At 59.7% G+C, this 16,952-nt stretch overlaps 1 protein-coding gene across 4 annotated transcripts; it reads left to right on the top strand.

Moving 5' to 3' along the window:
* Positions 1-607: 607 nt before the first annotated feature.
* On the top strand, positions 608-16,575 carry FAM78A (family with sequence similarity 78 member A). Of its 4 annotated transcripts, XM_047700296.1 has the most exons (3): positions 833-969; positions 1,868-2,673; positions 13,409-16,575. In XM_047700296.1, exons 2-3 carry the CDS (start codon positions 2,351-2,353, stop codon positions 13,935-13,937), a joined length of 852 nt encoding a protein of 283 aa, XP_047556252.1. In that variant the 5' UTR covers positions 833-969; positions 1,868-2,350; the 3' UTR covers positions 13,938-16,575. The 4 variants fall into 4 exon arrangements, with proteins under 4 accessions (XP_047556255.1, XP_047556252.1, XP_047556253.1 ...); XM_047700299.1 differs by lacking the exon at positions 1,868-2,673 and having other exon boundaries at positions 608-969; XM_047700297.1 differs by lacking the exons at positions 833-969; positions 1,868-2,673 and adding an exon at positions 7,044-7,234.
* The last annotated feature ends 377 nt before the right edge of the window (positions 16,576-16,952 follow it).

Raw genomic sequence — 16,952 nt, 5'->3', positions numbered from 1 at the left:
AAATGATGACGCACTTTATCCCAGCCGGGGCCCAACAGGCCTGACCACCTGTCTGAGTGCCAAGAGGCTCCATCCCAGGAATCCTGTCCCCGGACTTCTCCCCAAGCTTCCCAGCCCTGGGGCCTCCCAGGGTCCCTGCACTGTTTCCACCCAGCCATGGCCCCACCATGGCCAGGAATACCGTGAGCTGCAACCCTCCTCCCCAGGGAGGCTGCCGCGCTCAAAGGGCAGAGGAGCCCACCTGCGCCCGACAGAAGCCGAACTACACTACCCAGAATTCCTGGGGCTAGCCAGAAAGGAAATGTCGTTTCTGCGAGGAGAGGCTTAGCTCCCCACAAGCTGCAGGAGGAGAGGGCGGGGGGAGCCGGGGAGAGGGTTAGCAGGGGGAGGGCGGGCTGTGTGCGGGGAGCGAGGGTGGAGAGCAGGGCGGGCGGCGAGGAGGAGGCGGCGCCCGCCCGCCGCCGCCGCCGCCGCCGCCGCCTGCGGACCTGCATCCCCGAGGGGCCGGCGAGCGGGCGGCGGTCCCTGCGTGCGCTGCGCTCCGGCAGCGGCTGCAGGCGGACGCGGGGCCAGGCCGGCGCAGGGGCTGAGTTTCTGCAAAGTTTGACCTGGTTGCCTTTCCGATGCTGCAGCAGAGCGAGGCAGCGCGGGGCGCGCCAGGCGGCTGCGGCGCGGCGGCGGGTCTGAGCGGCGACAGCGCGCTCACAATGATCATAAAATAAAGCGGACGCACGGGGTGGGGGCGAGAGAGCCCCGAGCCTCACCCCTCCGCCCCCGGCCACCCCTCCCCCGGCAGCCCCGAGCTAGGAGGAGGCGGGGGCCGGGGGCGCCCACGGCCGCCCCGGACCCCAGTAGAGGCAAAGGACACTGCCCGGGGGAGGGGGGAACGCCCCGAGGACGTACCCGCGGCGGGGGTCAGGGGCGTCCGGAGGGCGGCGTCCGGGGCACGCGGAGCGGCCAGAGGGGCAGGTGAGTCGGTGGCGCCGCCCGGGTGGGGGCGTGCGCGCCAAAGTTCCCCGGCGGCGGCGAGCGCGCCCGACGCGCTGGGGGCCTAGCGCCGCTCGGGGCTGGCGAGGGTGGGGACGGAGGCGACCGACGCGGCGGGGCTGGGGCACTGCGCCCTCCGGGGTCTGGGGATCCCGGTCCGGGAAGGGGCGCACGCCCGATCACACCGGCCTGCGGGGTGACACTGCGCTCCCCCCCCGGGGGCCGGAGGGATCCGGCGGGGGAAGGGGCTCGGGCGCCGGGGGCAGTGCCAGGGCCGGCGAGTCCACGGGGCCCACTGCGGTGCCGGCCGGTCGTCCTCCCCCGCCACCCCACGCCACCCCCGGGCCGGGAGGGTGTCAGCGGAGATGTCACGGGCGGCGATTATTCGCTGGTGCGCGCGGTCGTGCAGCCGCCACTGACGGGGCGGGCGGGGAGGGGGGGCGCCGCCTCCGGGGAGGACGCCCAGAGCTGCGCCGTCAGCTCCGCAGCCCGCGCCCCGCGCACACGCGTCGCCGCCTCGAGCGCCCCCCGCAGCAAAGTTCGGCTCAACTTTGAGGCGGGCCTTGACGCCCTGTCTCCTCCACCCCCAACCAGGTCCTCGGCGGCCGCGGCGAGCCAGGCGGCGGCCCGAGCGCAGCCCCGGAGCCCCGCGCGGCGACGGGCGGCGGCAGCAGCGGCGGCGGGGGGACGCGGCGCGCCCGCGTGGGGGCGTCGGCCGGCGCCCGCGAGTGGGCGCCGACGGGGACCCGCGCCGCGCTCCTCGGGGACCCCGCGGGCGGCCGGAGCCCGGCGCTCGCCTCCTGGAAGCCGCGGGTCGGCGCTCGCCCCCGAGGGCGCCCCGGCCTCCGCGCTCGAACAGAAACTGCTCTTCCATTGATAGGGCCCCGTTGGGCGAGCGGCCGGTGCGTGTGCCCCGCGCGAGCGCGTGCGGAAGGCAGAAGGGCAGGAAGTCGGACTTCTGCAGCGAGGGTGGCGGCACCGCGCAGGGGACGAGCCTTCCTCATTGATGTGTCTGCCGGCCTTCGCCTTCTTCGCCCCAAGACTTCAGGAGCGTCTCGGAGCTGCGTTCCCCGCGTGTGAGGCACGGAAGGACTGGATGTCTGAACAACATGATTGTCCATTAGCCTCCAAACTTTCCTTTTTTTAACCCAAAGAATATCGGTGATTTTTGTCCACTGCTAGCAGAAGAGAGAACCCAGGGCTCTTGAGATGCAGCAAAATCCTTATTTATAAACGGTCCCGAGAGAGTGATATGCAAAGACCCTGTACTCAGTGAATTTTCTATCCTATGGATATCGGTCTTGAGATTTGAGGTTGGAGAGCAGTACCGTCTGCACTGGGTCAGGCCGCCTCCATCCTTTCAATGCCCAGTTTCCTCTGGGACTGCTGGCCCTCCCTGGAGATCCGAGCCGTACTGTGTGCCATGGGCTGTATTCAGAGCATCGGGGGCAAAGCCAGAGTCTTCCGGGAAGGTATCACCGTGATTGATGTGAAAGCCTCAATCGACCCCATCCCCACCAGCATCGACGAGTCCTCCAGCGTGGTGCTCCGCTACCGGACACCCCACTTCCGTGCCTCAGCCCAGGTGGTCATGCCGCCCATCCCCAAGAAAGAGACCTGGATCGTGGGCTGGATTCAGGCGTGCAGCCACATGGAGTTCTACAACCAGTACGGGGAGCAGGGCATGTGAGTACGGCCGGGGCGAGTGCTGGGGGCGCTGCTCAGACTGGGGAGCTTGGGGGCCTGGGGTGGGGGCTGGGGGCCAGAGGGGAAGCTTTAGGCAGGTACGGAAGTGGCCTGTGAGTCCTCCCTCTTGGCCAGGTGCTCTCAACGGGTTGCCTGTCGATTCGGGTTGGGGTCATGGCTCTGCGACCTTCCCTCCCTGTGTCACCGGCCCCTGGGGTTCCTGTGTCATTGCCTGTAAGAGGCCGGTTTGTAGAGGCGCATTCCACCAGGTGTCTCTTTGGCAAATCTGACAAGCGTGCTGTCCCGGGGCCATGAGAAAGGCTGAGGCTTGCCACCCCCCACCCCTCGGCTCGGGCCTCCTTGGGAGGCACCTGTGGCCCATACTGCGGAGGGGAATGGGGCCCTTGGATGCCTCTGTGGTTATTTGTATCGAGCTTTGTGCTGGGCTCGAACTTGTCTCTGCAGTGTTTTCAGAGGTGCGTGAGGGCCTGGGGGAAGGCTTTGCAGTTCCTACGGTGTTTTGTTGGAGAGGATGGCTAGTTTTAGAAACCTAGTTTGCTTCACGGAGTAGCGTGTTTCTCTCCCCGAGGCAGAAGGCCGCTGTATGCAGACATCCCGTGTCAGTGTCCCGAAGGCTCCAGAGGGGCCCTAACACTGGCCGCTTCTCTCCAGCTTGGTCTCCGGAATGTTCCCAGGACAATGCACGTCTTGGTGCAGGACCCGCGGAGCCTGGGTCTACTTTTCTGCTATGTTGTCTGGCCGCAGAGGTGGTCATCCCCAGTCTGGAAAGAGTACCAGTAGAAAGGAAAGCAACTCAGCTTTCAGGGCCGCCCTGAGATAGGGCGGTGAAAATAGCTCTTTCGGAGCACGAGGTCCCTCAGGGGGAGCTAGGCAGGCCCTGAGGGCAGCCTGCCACCCCGTGCACCCTGCTTCCCAGTTCTGCAAGTGAGGAGCGGAGCAGGGGGTTCCCTGGGGGTTGGACCTTTTCGCTGATTTCAGGACATCCTGGCACACACCCTCCGCCAAAATTAGAGCGGGTGAGGAGGGGATGGAGGGTGGTGGGACCCCGGATCTTGTCGCTATTCCACTGAACAACTCCAGGGGTGCCCCTGAAGTTATAAGGGGGACAAGAGGAAGGTGGTAAAGGTAGAAGGGGGGTAACAGGGATCACCCCATAGAGGTGTGGGGGGGCACGTTCCTCTGTCAAACTGATGTCTACACCCGAAGCCTTTTGATTCTCAAAAGTGGCTATTAACCAAGGCAGGGGGCTGACTTCCCAGGGCAAGAAGGGAAACATTCTTAGCTCTTTGGTGTGGACTCTCCTAGGAAGCCTTAAACCGGAAGTCTTCTGGGACTTTGTAAAGGATCTGGGAAGACGGACAAGACACAGAGGTTTTTCTAGGGGTTTTAGGGAAAGCCTGTCTTCTTCCTTGGAAGTGGAGGGGAAGGCAGAGGGACTCGCGGAACGTGGAAAGATAAGAGTGCCAGGAGGAAGGACGTGTGGGAGGACCAGGGGCGCTGAGTTGAGGCAGACACTGTGTGCTGCGGGGAGAGGCAGGCCTGGCTGGGGCCTCCGCCTCCCAGTCTGTGCACAGGCCTGGAAGCCTCCCTTTGGTGGCTCCGCGTCCTTCTAGGCACTATTGCTGGAGGCAGGCCTGAGGCTGGAGACCCGAGATGACTTTCCCTTTCCGTGCCAGTCCTTGCTTCCTGGTTAGAAGCGCCCGCTGCACACCTAGCTGCAGTGGAGCGGACCTGGGCGGGAGTCCAGGCTCTGCACTTTCCAGGGTGCGATCTTAGCCACTCTGGCCCTCGGTTTCCTTGTCTGCAAACAGGGCCAGTCACAGCCCTTGCCCCCCGGCTTACTGCGAGAATCATGGGAGGTGACATTTGTCGAGCAGTCGGCACTGTGCCAAGCCCAGGGTTGTTGTCTTTGACATTGTTACCGTGACCATCCTCCTCTCTGCTGCGGGGTTGAGCCAGCTGAGAACCGTGGCCGAGGCTGCAGAATTCAGAAAGATGCAAACTTCCCTTGGTCCCGAAGTTTCTCCTGAGCCCAGGTCTCCGTCTTTTACACAGCGCCCACTCCCTGACTTTTAAAAATTTAAAAATAGTGCAAGTCACGGATGATTTGCGATTTCAGAGGTTGGAGGCCGTTTTTGTTGCTCTCCACTTGCTTCCCTTTGTTTCCTCCCCTCCCTGGGGCACCTCTTACAGGATGGAGGGGGGCCTGTGTCCCCTGCACCCATCCTCCCTGGGCCTGAACTCCCAGCTGGGGCAGGACCAGCCCCAGAGAGAGGGCAGAGCCTGTGTGCAGCAACCCCTCCTGCGCTCAGGCCCAGGGCCAGAACAGCCGACCACCCTGGCTCTGGGCCCTGGTGCTGTATCAGCTGTTGGGGGGATAGGGAAAGAAGCCCCCGCAGGCGGCTCTGAGGGCCCCGAGAGAGGACAGGTCTAGGTGACAGCCCTGTGGCTGTGACGCTGAGTTGGAAGCGGCCCCACTTAGGACTCACCGGCCAAATCGTATTAAAGAGTGGAATTACCGAGAGCGTGGCTCCTCTGATCCGTGGGCAGAGCTCCGTGTTTGACCGGTGCGCTCTGGAAATGGGAAGGCCTCGTTTAGAGAGAGCCCCGTGTCTGCTCCTTCTCCAGTGCAAACGGGAGCATTTTAGGTGCAATCTTTCCGACCCCAAAGGTTGCTTTTTCTTTTTGAGCCCCATGACAATGCAGAAAGTGAGGGGTGGTCAGGAGGGACTGCGCAGAGACACGGACGGGCCACAGCTGCCCCTGTCCTGTGCACTGTGGGGCGTGGGAAGCATCCCTAGACTCGGCCTACTTGGTGCCAGGAGCATTCCGCCCCCGCCGGGACGATCAAGCTGTCTGTAGACATTGCCCGCTGTCCCTGGGAGGGGTGCAGAGTCACCCCTGACTGAGAACCACTGGACGAGACCCTCACAAGTGAATACTTCAAATGAAACCCACACTCTGGGCCTTCGTGGCCTGGGGAGAGAGCAGCCCAGTGGCAAAGGTTAAGGGTAGGGTTTCTGTCCTTTACAAACGGGCTTGTATCCAAAATATTAATTCCAAATACTTAACCAAAACCCGTAATACCCCTGCACATTATCCCTGCTTAAAATTAATCTCTAATCCGGGAGAACTTTTTAGAATGACACCCGGGTTTGAACCGTTTGAATTGGAACGCGCGTGCACACCGCCTCGGCTGAACACCGACTCCTACGGACGACAGCGTCTCTCCGTGCCAGCTTCGCAGGGTTCTATATGGTTTTCGACCCACCCACACTGCTTTAAAAGCCACCTCCCCCAAACTGTTGGAGACACCTGCCTCCACAGCCCCTTCCTCCACGATTCCTCAACCGCCACCTGTCAGCCAGCACAGCCTTCGAAGTGACAAGTCACAATTTCTAGCCTGTGTGGGAGACGCTTTATGTTGTCCCCAGCTTGCCCTCCCCTGGGGCCCCCGGGGAAGCTGGGGTGTGGCTGAGGCCCAGGGCTGGTTGGCGGCTAGGGGAGAAAGAGCTCAAGAGAGAGGGTCTCTGTGGGCGGCCAGTGCTCCCTGCCCACGCCCTAGTCCAGCGGAGAACTTGGGGCTGGTCTCTTAACCTTTCTGAGCCTCTCTGTTCCCATCTGTGAGATGGGGAGAAAGGTCCTTCCCTCGCTGGGTATTGGGAGGACATGCACCGTACGAGCTCAGCACAGTGCCTGGTGCATTCCACGCACTTGATCCGTGGCCCTGTCCGTGGCGGATCTGCTATGAGTTCACTGGTGATCCTGCGGTCCCTGGGGGAGTCCGCAGAAAGATGCCTCTCGCAGAGCTGGGCTGTCTTCTCGGCTGGGTTTCGCCAACCCGCTTACAGCGTGGGAGCCTCGAGTGAGGAGACCTGCTGGCGGGGCATGGGGGGCACTTTCCAGCCAGAGCATGCGATGACACCTGCCGTCAGGGCTGCGGGAGGCTGGTGGGAAGGGGCCGGGCAGGGGTGGAGGGACTGGGGACTGAGGCTTCAGGCGGAGCGGGGACGCTGGAGCTGGGCCATGTGCACACCCGCCCTGGCTCCCCTTCCTCTCTTTTCTCCCCAGGACCTCTTGGGGTCCTCGTTTTAGGATGAGGAAACCGCCTCTGACACCTGAGGCCTCTTGCCCAAGGGGGCTTGCTCTGCTCCAGTGGGGGACCACGTGGCCTCTTCCTGCAGCCGCGGGCCCCGCACAGAACAATCGAGGACGAAGCTTCCTCTCTGGGACCGGAAGGCGGCCTCCCCCATCTGCTGGGCCCTGGCGGAGGCGAAGGCGGCTTGGGTGGGAGAGGGAAGTCCTTGTTTCCAGGCTTTGGGGTGGGAGGAAGTGGCGGTGGGGGGTGCTGCCTGGCCCAAAGAGAGCTCCCCGTGGACCGGCCCTAGCCAAGTGACGGCTCCAGCCCTCACCTTCCGAGTCCCGAAAACAAAAGCCGGCTGCCCCCGGAGATGTGCAAGTGGGGACCCAGCCGCCACAGTGATCAGGGAAATAACAAATTAAACCCGGAGATCCTTTGTTGTTTGCTGATCAGATCCAGGTAGAAACGAAACTGATCCCTAATGCCCCGTGTTGGGGTTGGCGGCGGGGGCCGGGGGGGGGTGGTGGCAGGTGGACAGCCTCACTCGCTGTTGGAGGGGCACGAGGTAGGCAGCCTCTGGAAGGTGGGTTTGGCTGGATCTCTGACAATTTCAAATATACGCGTCCTTCATGCAGTTCTGCTCGTGGAGTTTGTCTTACAGAGACTTGGAGCACCTGGCCCGGTGCCTGACATATAGTAGGCGGACCAAAAAAAAATCTCCTGACCCCCAAAAAAAAAAAAAAAATTGCCAAACGATGAACGGAAGAGCCAGGGCGTAAGGATGTAGGTACGAGGTTGAAAACGCCTGCAAAGCGCCAGGAGCAGCTCCGGTGGCCGTCGGTGGGGAGGGCGAGTGTGGTCTGCGTACGCGTGGAAGATGGGGAGGCCGGCACTGCCCAGGAGGCCAGGACGGGGGTGCCGCCACGGGGGAAACGGTCCTCGTGTTGCGTTTTCTTACAGAAGTTGTAAAATATGTAGGGCAGGAGCCCCGCTTTGTTAAAAAGAAAACACTGTTGAGTGGCGATGTGTGCTGTGTGTCTGTGCTGAGAAAGGTCTAGAAGGGTGTTTACCCAAGTGTAATGCGGTGAGTAACCTCAGGGAGGTGGGGGGAGGCATGGGAGACGCGGCTTTGGCTTCTCACGTCATACTCTTCTCTACGTTTTTGTTTTTTTGTTTTTTTTTTTAAGAAAAGCACCGCTTTTGGGGCGCCTGGGTGGCTCAGTCAGTCAAGCGTCTGCCTTCGGCTCAGGTCATGGTCTCAGATGTCAGGCCCTGCTCAGTGGGGAATCTGCTTCTCCCTCTCCCTCTGCCCTGCTGGTGCTCTCTCTCGCTCTCAAATAAATAAATAAAATCTTTAAAAAAGATAGAGCCCAGCTTTTGTAACTAAGAATTCAAATTAGACAGGCACTGTTGGTCCTTTCTGGGGGACCTGGGCTATGGCCTGGACAAAGAGGGGGGCTGGGCCCCGGAAGGAGTGGGGTTTTTGTTTGGGGGAAACCCTAGGAGCAGGCAGGAAGCGGGGACACCCCCCGGACCCTCCGTTGGAGAGCAGGCACCTGGAGGGAAGGGGCCAGCCCTGTGGGAGTTCTTGTGGGGCAGAAGTCAGGAAACTGGTCTCCTGGTTGCAAACTTTTACAGAATTTGAACCCTTTGCAAATGGTACAGAACTGTGAAATGTGTAAGACTCGGGGCGGGGGAAGATAAGGCCTGAGAGCCTGTGTGACCCATCTGAGGCCCGGAGACCAGCGTGGGCAGAAAAGCCTTGGTGCGGACAGCCCTCTTGCCCTCAAGCCTCAAATCCTTGTTTGTAAACGAGGCTCTCAGAGTGTCGACCAGACATCAGTTGTGGGATGTGAAATAACATTTAAGTGAACTCCGTTAAGCCTAAGTATAACTTGGATTTAAAGCAACATAGTTATTTTAATGTATATCAGGGAAAAAAATATATCTAGCCTACCCAACATGTTATTTTGGTGTATTTCTTAGGAAAAACTCAATGTAGTTTTTAAAAAATGATGGGTGAATAATAACATAGGAGATTCGTGGACAGGATTGAGATGAACAGAGACGTGGAGTTTGGAAACTCTGCTTTGAGGCTTAGTCCAGTCTGGCTCTGGGGCCCGGAACTCAAAATGCAGCAGGAGCCCTGGGAGAGGTGGGGAGCCCCGGGGCACGAGGGGCCATCCATGCTGTGCCCAGGCTCACCACCCCCGCCTGGCACAGACCGGGCTCTTCCTAGAGCCACGGGGAGCGGCGTGCTGCTGTCTTCCAAGGTCACACAAGGCACAGGTCTCACCTTCCCTCCCAGGGTGCTGCTCTGGGCATCCCTGGGTGCCTTCACCCTCCACTGAGAGGCCTTTGCCCTGGGCCAGTCCTGGATGATGCTCCGCAGCCCCACGCCTGCCCCAGCACAGCCCCCCCCCGCCCCCCGGCTCCAGGGAAGGCTTTTCTTTTCTTTTTATTTTAAGATTTACTTACTGGAGGGGCGCCTGGGTGGCTCAGTGGGTTAAAGCCTCTGCCTTCGGCTCTGGTCATGATCCCAGAGTCCTGGGATCGAGCCCCGCATCGGGCTCTCTGCTCAGCGGGGAGCCTGCTTCCCCTCCTCTCTCTCTGCCTGCCTCTTTGTCTACTTGTGATCTCTGTCAAATAAATAAATAAAATCTTAAAAAAAAAAAAAAAGATTTACTTACTGGAGAGAGAATGCACACATGAGGGATGGGGAGGGGCAGAGGGAGAGAGAGGGACTCCCTGCTGAGTGCAGAACCTGACACGGGGCTCCATGTGAGGACCCTGTGATCATGACCTGAGCCGAATCCAAGAGTCGGATGCTTACCGGACGGAGCCACGCAGGCGCCCCCAGGGAAGGCCTTTCTGTGACCTGCCAGACTCACGTTCTCCGGCCGTCGTGCTCAGAGCGCGTGTGTGCGTGTGTGCGCCGGGCAAGCCTCTGTGCGTGTGCAGGTGTGTGTGCATGTGCACGTGTTGAGTGAGGGTCTGTTGGCAGCTGCTGGGGACCAGCTCATGGCAGCTGTGGGTCCCGGCCTGGGGCCCTGTGGTTGCGTCACCTTGAGTGAGGGGTCTCCCGTCTCCAAGCCTCTTCCATCAAATGTGCCCCCGGTCTTGGCCCCAGGGTAGTTGAGGAGAAGCACTGCACTGACGTGTATACGCGGGGGACGGGCGTGGGGAACACGACCGCTGTCGCCGGCGTCGCTGCGGCAGTGCCTGTGCTGGGAGGGGCTGTTTCAGGGGTACCTGCTCTGGGTGAGACAGCGCACAAGCAGGAGCGGCTGGGGGGGTCTGGAGCCTGGGGAGGGCGTGGATGTGCGTGCACTCCACCGGGAGGGGTCCTGAGCTTTGACTACCTCGGCTTTAAGGGCCATGAGGAGTCATGGCAGGTTTATCAGGGTTGCAGGCAGGGATGGTGTGAGCAGATTTATGTTTTTAGAAGATCACTTAGGCTTCTGGGGAATATTGTCAGAGGCAGGAGTAGAGGCTGGGAGACCTAGGTGGAGGTCCTGGCCAGCGTGAAGGCAAAGGGAAGGGGGATGTTCAGAGGTGAGAGGGAGAGTCAAGGATGGTGCCAGGTGGCCAGGGGGTGCAGGGCCCTCCAGTGGCAGGTGCTCTGCAAACACTGATAATGGGTGCTCTGCAAACGTTTGGTGAGTGGATTGATGGATGGGGACTGCTGCAGGAAAAGGGGCGTGAGGGAAGCTGAGGAATCTGATTCAAACGTGATGCGAGGGGATCCCAGAGGGTTCCAAAGTCCAGCTTCAAGCCTGGACTAGCCTGCTGTCCTTGGGATTCACATACTTATGAGGATGAGGGCAGGAGTGTGACAGGTGGCAGCAGGGCAGTTTTCTGGGTGTGTAGACTGCATGGTCACCCTGGGCCCATAATCTGGAGTGCCTTGTGCGTGGTTCAGTGCTCTGCTGATGCCATGTTGAAATTCTTCATTTTTAAACAGGTGATCTTGAGTTTTTGCTTGTACTGGGTCCCACAAGTTCTCTGGCTGGTCATGCCCTGAAGACCAGCAGAAGCCAGTGAACGGATCAAGGGGGTAGACACAAGGGAGACCAGTGTCTTCTGCTCCTGTGCGAACGTGGACACAGGCGCGTCTACACTTACCCACAAAATGCCTCTACTCCCAATTGACCCATTGGCCGGGCACTTGTGTGCATGAGCGGTGCTGGGAGGCTGGCTTGCCCCTTGCAGTGGCCTCCCTACAGCATCTCTGCTGTGCAGAAAGGAGGAGGTTCAGTGTGTGCAGGGCTGGGGTCCCAGCCTGCCCCTCCATGCCATGGAGCAAAGAGCTGAGGGTCTGCCTTGAAGTCCAAGGTCATTCCAGAGAAAACGGAATCTCAGAGGAGACAGTGACTGCGTGGAGTTCATTCCCTTTGGAGAATGTGTCATCCCCAAACTGTAACGGGTCAGAGAGCTTCAGGTCAGTCAGGGCCGGCACGCCTCTAAACGCCTCCCGCACGTGGCTTCCGGGAGCTTCCGTGTACTGCCCCGTAGAGTGACTCGCTTAATAATCAAAAAAATCTTGCAAGGTGGGTAGGATTATCCACAGTTGACTGATGGGAAAACGGAGGATCGGAGATTTGTAACAGTCAGAGCTAGTGGCTGGACTGAGGCTGGGTCCAGGCTGGTCCGCGTCTCCTAGAAGTTGTGTCCTTACCCGAGTTCCCTTCCACCTCCTGGTGAGGGGGAGGGGCGGGGACCGGGACCCCGGGGACTCCGTGCTGGCCTCTGATGATTTGAAGGCAGATGCCCCAGGACTTGGTTCTGAGTAACAGCCCACATGAGACGCGGCTGTCTGCCAGCTCATGAGGACTGTCACCTGCCTGTGACTGAGCCAAGGCGGGCATCTGGGGGTGGGAGAGGGAAGTAAATCTGAGGCTGGGAGAGAGGGGCCATTCTGGTGCCGAGTCCCCCCTCCCGCAAAACAAGCCAGCTCTTAGGCCGTGAAAGGGGGCCATGGAAGAGCAAAGTTCCTTTTGCAAATTTACTTTCTCCTTTTTAATTATGATTACAATTATGATTATGATTATTATTAAGTAGGCCCCACATAGAGCCCAACTTGAGGCTTGAACTTAGGACCCTGAGATCCAGACCTAAGCTGGGGTCAAGAGTCAGACGCTGTTCTGTCCGAGCCGAGCAGCTGTCCTGTTTTCTACCTTTGACAAAACCCTTTTGCAAGCCGGTGTAGCCACCGTGAGAGGACAGAATGGGTGCCTTCCGGGCACCTGAGCACAGGTGGGGCAAAGGCACGGGCTTCTGAGAAATCCAGGACAGGGACCGGAAACTCCTTCTCTGGCCCGTGGTACCCACCTAAGAGGGGAGCTGGTAGCCCCATGCCTGCTACCACCCACCCGTGGCTGCTGTGGCCTGGTGGCTCTTGGGGACTGATGGGGACCTCAGAAATGGGAGGTCGTCTGAGCTGTTGCCCTAATTCCCTCGGACTTTGATGAGCTCAGGGCCCCAGGCAGGAGGTGGCCTAGTCGGCAGGTGTTACCCTAATTTATGACTTTTTCAATGGAATAAACACAAAACAGAAGGGAAATAAACAGGAAAATTAGCAACATCGCATTCCTATTCATCCCTCCCAGAGTGGCCCCGAATTTGCTAACTGCTAACACTAAATGATACATTTGGGTAGAGGAGGACTTCTCTTTATAATGATAAGCTACACCTAATGAAATTGGCCATTTCCCCCATTTTTGAGTTCGGTGGCCTTAAGCACATCCACATCGTCGTGTATCTGTTTCCAGAGCTTTTCCATCTCTGCCTGGAACGCTGCCCCGTGAAACACTGACTCTCTGCCCTTCCCTCTGGCATTCTCTGTTCTGCTTTCTGTTCCTATGAATTTGACCACAGTAGGGACCTCCTACATGTGGAATCATATAGTATTTATCGGTTTGTGTCTGACTCAGTTTACCCAGCATGATGTCTTCAGGGTTTATCCATGCTGTAGTATAGTGCAACATTTCCTTCCTTTTTAGGGCTGAGTAATATTCCACTGTGTGGATGGACCCCATTTTGTTTATTGATTCTCCTGCCAAGGGACACGTGGGTTTCTTTCATCTTTTGGCCACAGCGAATGATACTGCTGTGAACGGGAGTGCATTTTGTCAAGTACCATATCCTGGGGGGCGCTGCTGGCTTACCCCGTAGTGCAGAATTCTGGAGGCAGAGGGTCCTGAGCTTCGGTATTACGGGTGCTCAGGTGGAAACGGCACTGGATGAAGTCAGGCTGCCTGGGTCCCAGGCCCCACTGCCGGGGAAAAAGCCCCTTGGCCCCGGCTTCGCTGTCTTTATCTGTCTGGCGGGATGGACATGATTGTTGATGAGTGTCCAAGGTGGGGGCTCCCCAGGTGCCACTGTGCCCCCAGCCACACGGGAGACAGGCTGGTGTCCTCTTCTGTCTGAGGGGTATTACAGCAACAGTATGATGACTGATTGGAGAGGATGCAGGAGAACAGGATTTGGCTTTGAAGCGGGCTGCGTCTGGGGGAGCCCAGATGTTGACGGTGGATGTCTGTGCATCGCCTGTCCCTGAGCCCCCACCCCGGGGGGTGGGGGGATGCAGCCTCATGCGTGGCTGATTGAGTGAACTGGCCTTCCTGTCCTCAGGTCCAGCTGGGAGCTCCCGGACCTCCAGGAGGGCAAGATCGAGGCCATCAGTGACTCAGACGGGGTGAACTACCCCTGGTACGGCAACACCACAGAGACGTGCACCATTGTGGGCCCCACCAAGAGAGACTCCAAGTTCATCATCAGCATGAACGACAACTTCTATCCCAGCGTCACGTGGGCTGTGCCTGTCAGCGAGAGCAATGTGGCCAAGCTGACCAACATCTACCGGGACCAGAGCTTCACCACGTGGCTGGTGGCCACCAACACCTCGACCAATGACATGATCATCTTACAGACGCTGCACTGGCGCATGCAGCTGAGCATCGAGGTGAACCCCAACCGGCCCCTAGGCCAGCGCGCCAGGCTGCGGGAGCCCATCGCCCAGGACCAGCCCAAAATCCTGAGCAAGAATGAGCCGATACCGCCCAGCGCCCTGGTCAAGCCCAATGCCAACGACGCTCAGGTCCTCATGTGGCGGCCCAAGTACGGGCAGCCGCTGGTGGTGATCCCGCCCAAGCACCGGTAACAGCCAGGGCGCCCCGCGAGGCTAGACGCAAATAATAACCCTGCTCCGAGCACACCCACAGACTCTGCAGTCATTCGGCAAAATGCAACCACTCTACCTTCTGGAGCGGGCGGATCTCACTGTGCAAATGCCCCAGGATGGCTCCCCCAGCCCTCCTGGCACCTGCTTCCTCTCGGGGAGGGGAGGCCCGGCTGGGACACCCAACCCCACGCCCCCCCACCTTTGGTCTCCTTTCCTGGCGGTTTCCGTCATTCACTTGCGAGACTCCCGGAACAACTGCTTTTTCAGTTCTTCTTTTTTTCTTCTTTTTTTTTCTTAAACACCTCTTTTACGAGGTTCAGGGGCAGGAGGCGGCGGAGCTGGTCACGACCCTGACTGGCAGCTACCGCTGGTTTGTGAGTGGCGGCCCCTACGGCAGCTCCCCTCGTCGTCCTCCCTCACGCGGCCTTACGTAGACTCGCTTTGCCAAACTTTTGCCTTAAGCTGAATTTAAAGGAAAAAGCCCAAAACAGACAAAGAAAGCAGGATCTCTCTTCTGCTGACGGCTCATCTTCTGCTAGAGGTGAGGGAGGGGGCAGGGCAGGGAGGAGAGAGAGCCACCTGGGCCCTCGTCCAGGCTGTCTTGAGAGAGGGGCGGGGGACAGACTTAGACCTCAAACCAGCTGCCCATTCTTTCCTTTCAGCAGAAACACAACCAGAAACCGGACCGACCACCTAAGGAGCCCCTTCTCTCAGGCTCGGGTGGCAAGCCCTTTCCCCATCCCTGGGAGAAGGTACCTGCGCACTCCCACGGGGGTCTGCTGGGGCCGCTCCTCTCCTCTCTTCCGGCAGCCTTAACTTGCCTGGGGCGGATCTGGGAGGAGAGAGGGAGGGTTGAGCCCTGGGTTCTGCCATCTCAGCGCCCAGCCCCGATAGCTCCGCAGGCACGTCTAAGTGTTGTGCGGCTTTTCCTTTTCTGTCCCCGCTGGCCCCAGACGCCTGGAGGACCAGCCACCTTGAGCCAGATTTAGTTGGAAGATAAGAGAGGCAGCTTCCCTCCTGGCTCCTTCTCAGGGGTGCCCCTCCCAGGCGCTTTGGGGGAAGCTGCAGTTGGGCTCTGGGTGCCAGTGTTGGATTGGAGGTGGGGGGAAGCTGCCCAGGGGCGGCACCCAAGGATGGGTGGTCCTGGTTCTGGGGAGGCCGGGGAGGCCATCAGGTGGTTGTCCCCTTCTGCTTATCCTCAAGGAAGAAAACCAGGGCCTCAGGCTGGCGGGGGTGACATGGGGCCATGGTTGACAAGCACTCGGGCCGCTCTGGTCGGGACAGTGTGGCCAGTCTGGAGGGCCACCATCCCTCGGGCCCAGGGCCCTCCAGGGTCTGAGGATGGTCCTGAGCGACCCCAAGCTTTCTTGGTAATGTCTGCCTTGAAGGCTGCTTGTAGGAGCTGCGGGGCACACCCCATGAAAGCCCCCTTCAAGCTCGCCAACCCCCACAGCTACTGCACCCGGCTCTGCACTCAAACTAGTACGACCCAAGCACAGAAAACCATCAGAAAAGAAAAATAATTCATTTCTGCTGCAGATGAGCCACTTGTTAGGAGTCCCGGGGACAGCGTGGGAGGCTGTGGGGCACCTTGCTCTTGTACTTACTCCGGGGGTGCTCAATGTCCCGTGTGTCTCCCACGTCCCGCTCCTGACAGCAGGCCCGCAGCTATCCTGGGACAACTGGGCCCAAAACATGCATGTGGCGCCAGCGTGCTGCTTGGGAAACCCCTTTGTCAGGCCCAGGACCTTGCCCCTGGAAACTGCCTCTTCCCCTTGGTGTGTACGGAGACCCTGTCACCCAGAGAGGCCACAGCCTCGAGTGAGGGGGACGATGGGTCCCAGCTCTACCTCTGGGGAAGGGCCAGGAGGGGGCCAGGCTGACGGCGTCCTGCTGCCGTGGACAGGACCTGGCCTCCTAAGGGAGCGGCCCTTCCCTGCACTCAGGTCTTTCTTGCACTCAAAAAAGGAGGAAGGGCCCTGGGTTAGGGGTCAGGAGGCTGCAGTTTGGGAGCTGGGCTGGGTTGTCACTAAGGGATTCTCACTGTGCGAGGAGTGGGAGCAGGAGAGGACAGTAAGGAGTGGTCCTGAGCTATCGGGGGCAGAGTCCCCCTCACCCCCAGACCCACCTGCTGCGTGTGAGCAAGCTCTCCTGCCCGGGAACCAGGGCTGTGCCCACGCGGAGGGGGCAAAGCTGCTCTGGCTGCCTCCCTGGGCCTACCGCATGCCTGGGCCCCGGCTCGCCTTGCTCCTTGACTCACCCCACCCCTCCCGCACCCCTCCCTGTCCTTCCTGGCCTTTCTGAAGACAGGGCTGGAAAGACCCTGGAGAGGCCAAAGGTCCGGCCAAGGACCTTGGGTCTGGTCCCTGGGCCTCCTCCCTGTCAGGAGCACAGACCCCAGGCTTTTCCCCTGGGTCCCCAATCCCTCTGGTGTCCCCCTCCCCTGGCGTGGACACACTCCTCCAGCAATAAGGACCACCTGCGGTCGTGGAGAGTACTGTGAAAACAAACCAATGCACTTACCAGGAGGCATGAGACTCTTGAAGAACATGTAAAACCTTTTTAAAAAAGAAACAACAAATATTCACAAAGAGAAATAAAATGTAATTTTAAAGTAGGCCTGGCTAGGATCTGGATGTTTCTAAGGTGTTTCTGAAGTGGTGGCGCATGTATGGGTTGGTGGCCCTGTGTTCTGGCCAAGGGAGCGAGTGTACTTGGAGGGGGGTTGCTTTGTTCACGCATCCTCTGCCGTCCGAGGCCCTGAGACCTCAGGTCCCTGCCAAGAGTGCCCCTGGCTGGTGCCCCGGTTGGAGGAGGGACGGCGGACTTGAGGGGGAGGCCGGACTTGGGGGCAGCTTGGACTTTTGGCAAACAGGAGAAACCCATGTGACAAGGGGGAGTTAGCGTTCAGTTGGCCATGGGGCTGCAAACCTATCTTCCCAGTGAGAAACAGCTGTAGGACGGTGTCAGTCTAGAACATTGCTCAGTGCCCTG

Source organism: Lutra lutra, chromosome 13 (genome assembly GCF_902655055.1).
Source record: "Lutra lutra chromosome 13, mLutLut1.2, whole genome shotgun sequence".
NCBI lineage: Eukaryota > Metazoa > Chordata > Mammalia > Carnivora > Mustelidae > Lutra > Lutra lutra.
The sequence above is the reverse complement of the archived record's forward strand: the minus strand, read 5'-3'. Positions and strand labels throughout refer to the sequence as shown.

Bases quoted from the DNA above. Each gene is read 5' to 3' on its own strand.
- FAM78A (XM_047700296.1), top strand. From the start codon at position 2,351: ATGCCCAGTTTCCTCTGGGACTGCTGGCCCTCCCTGGAGATCCGAGCC. The intron at 2,674-13,408 runs GTGAGTACGGCC...TCCTGTCCTCAG, and splicing joins CAGTACGGGGAGCAGGGCAT to GTCCAGCTGGGAGCTCCCGG.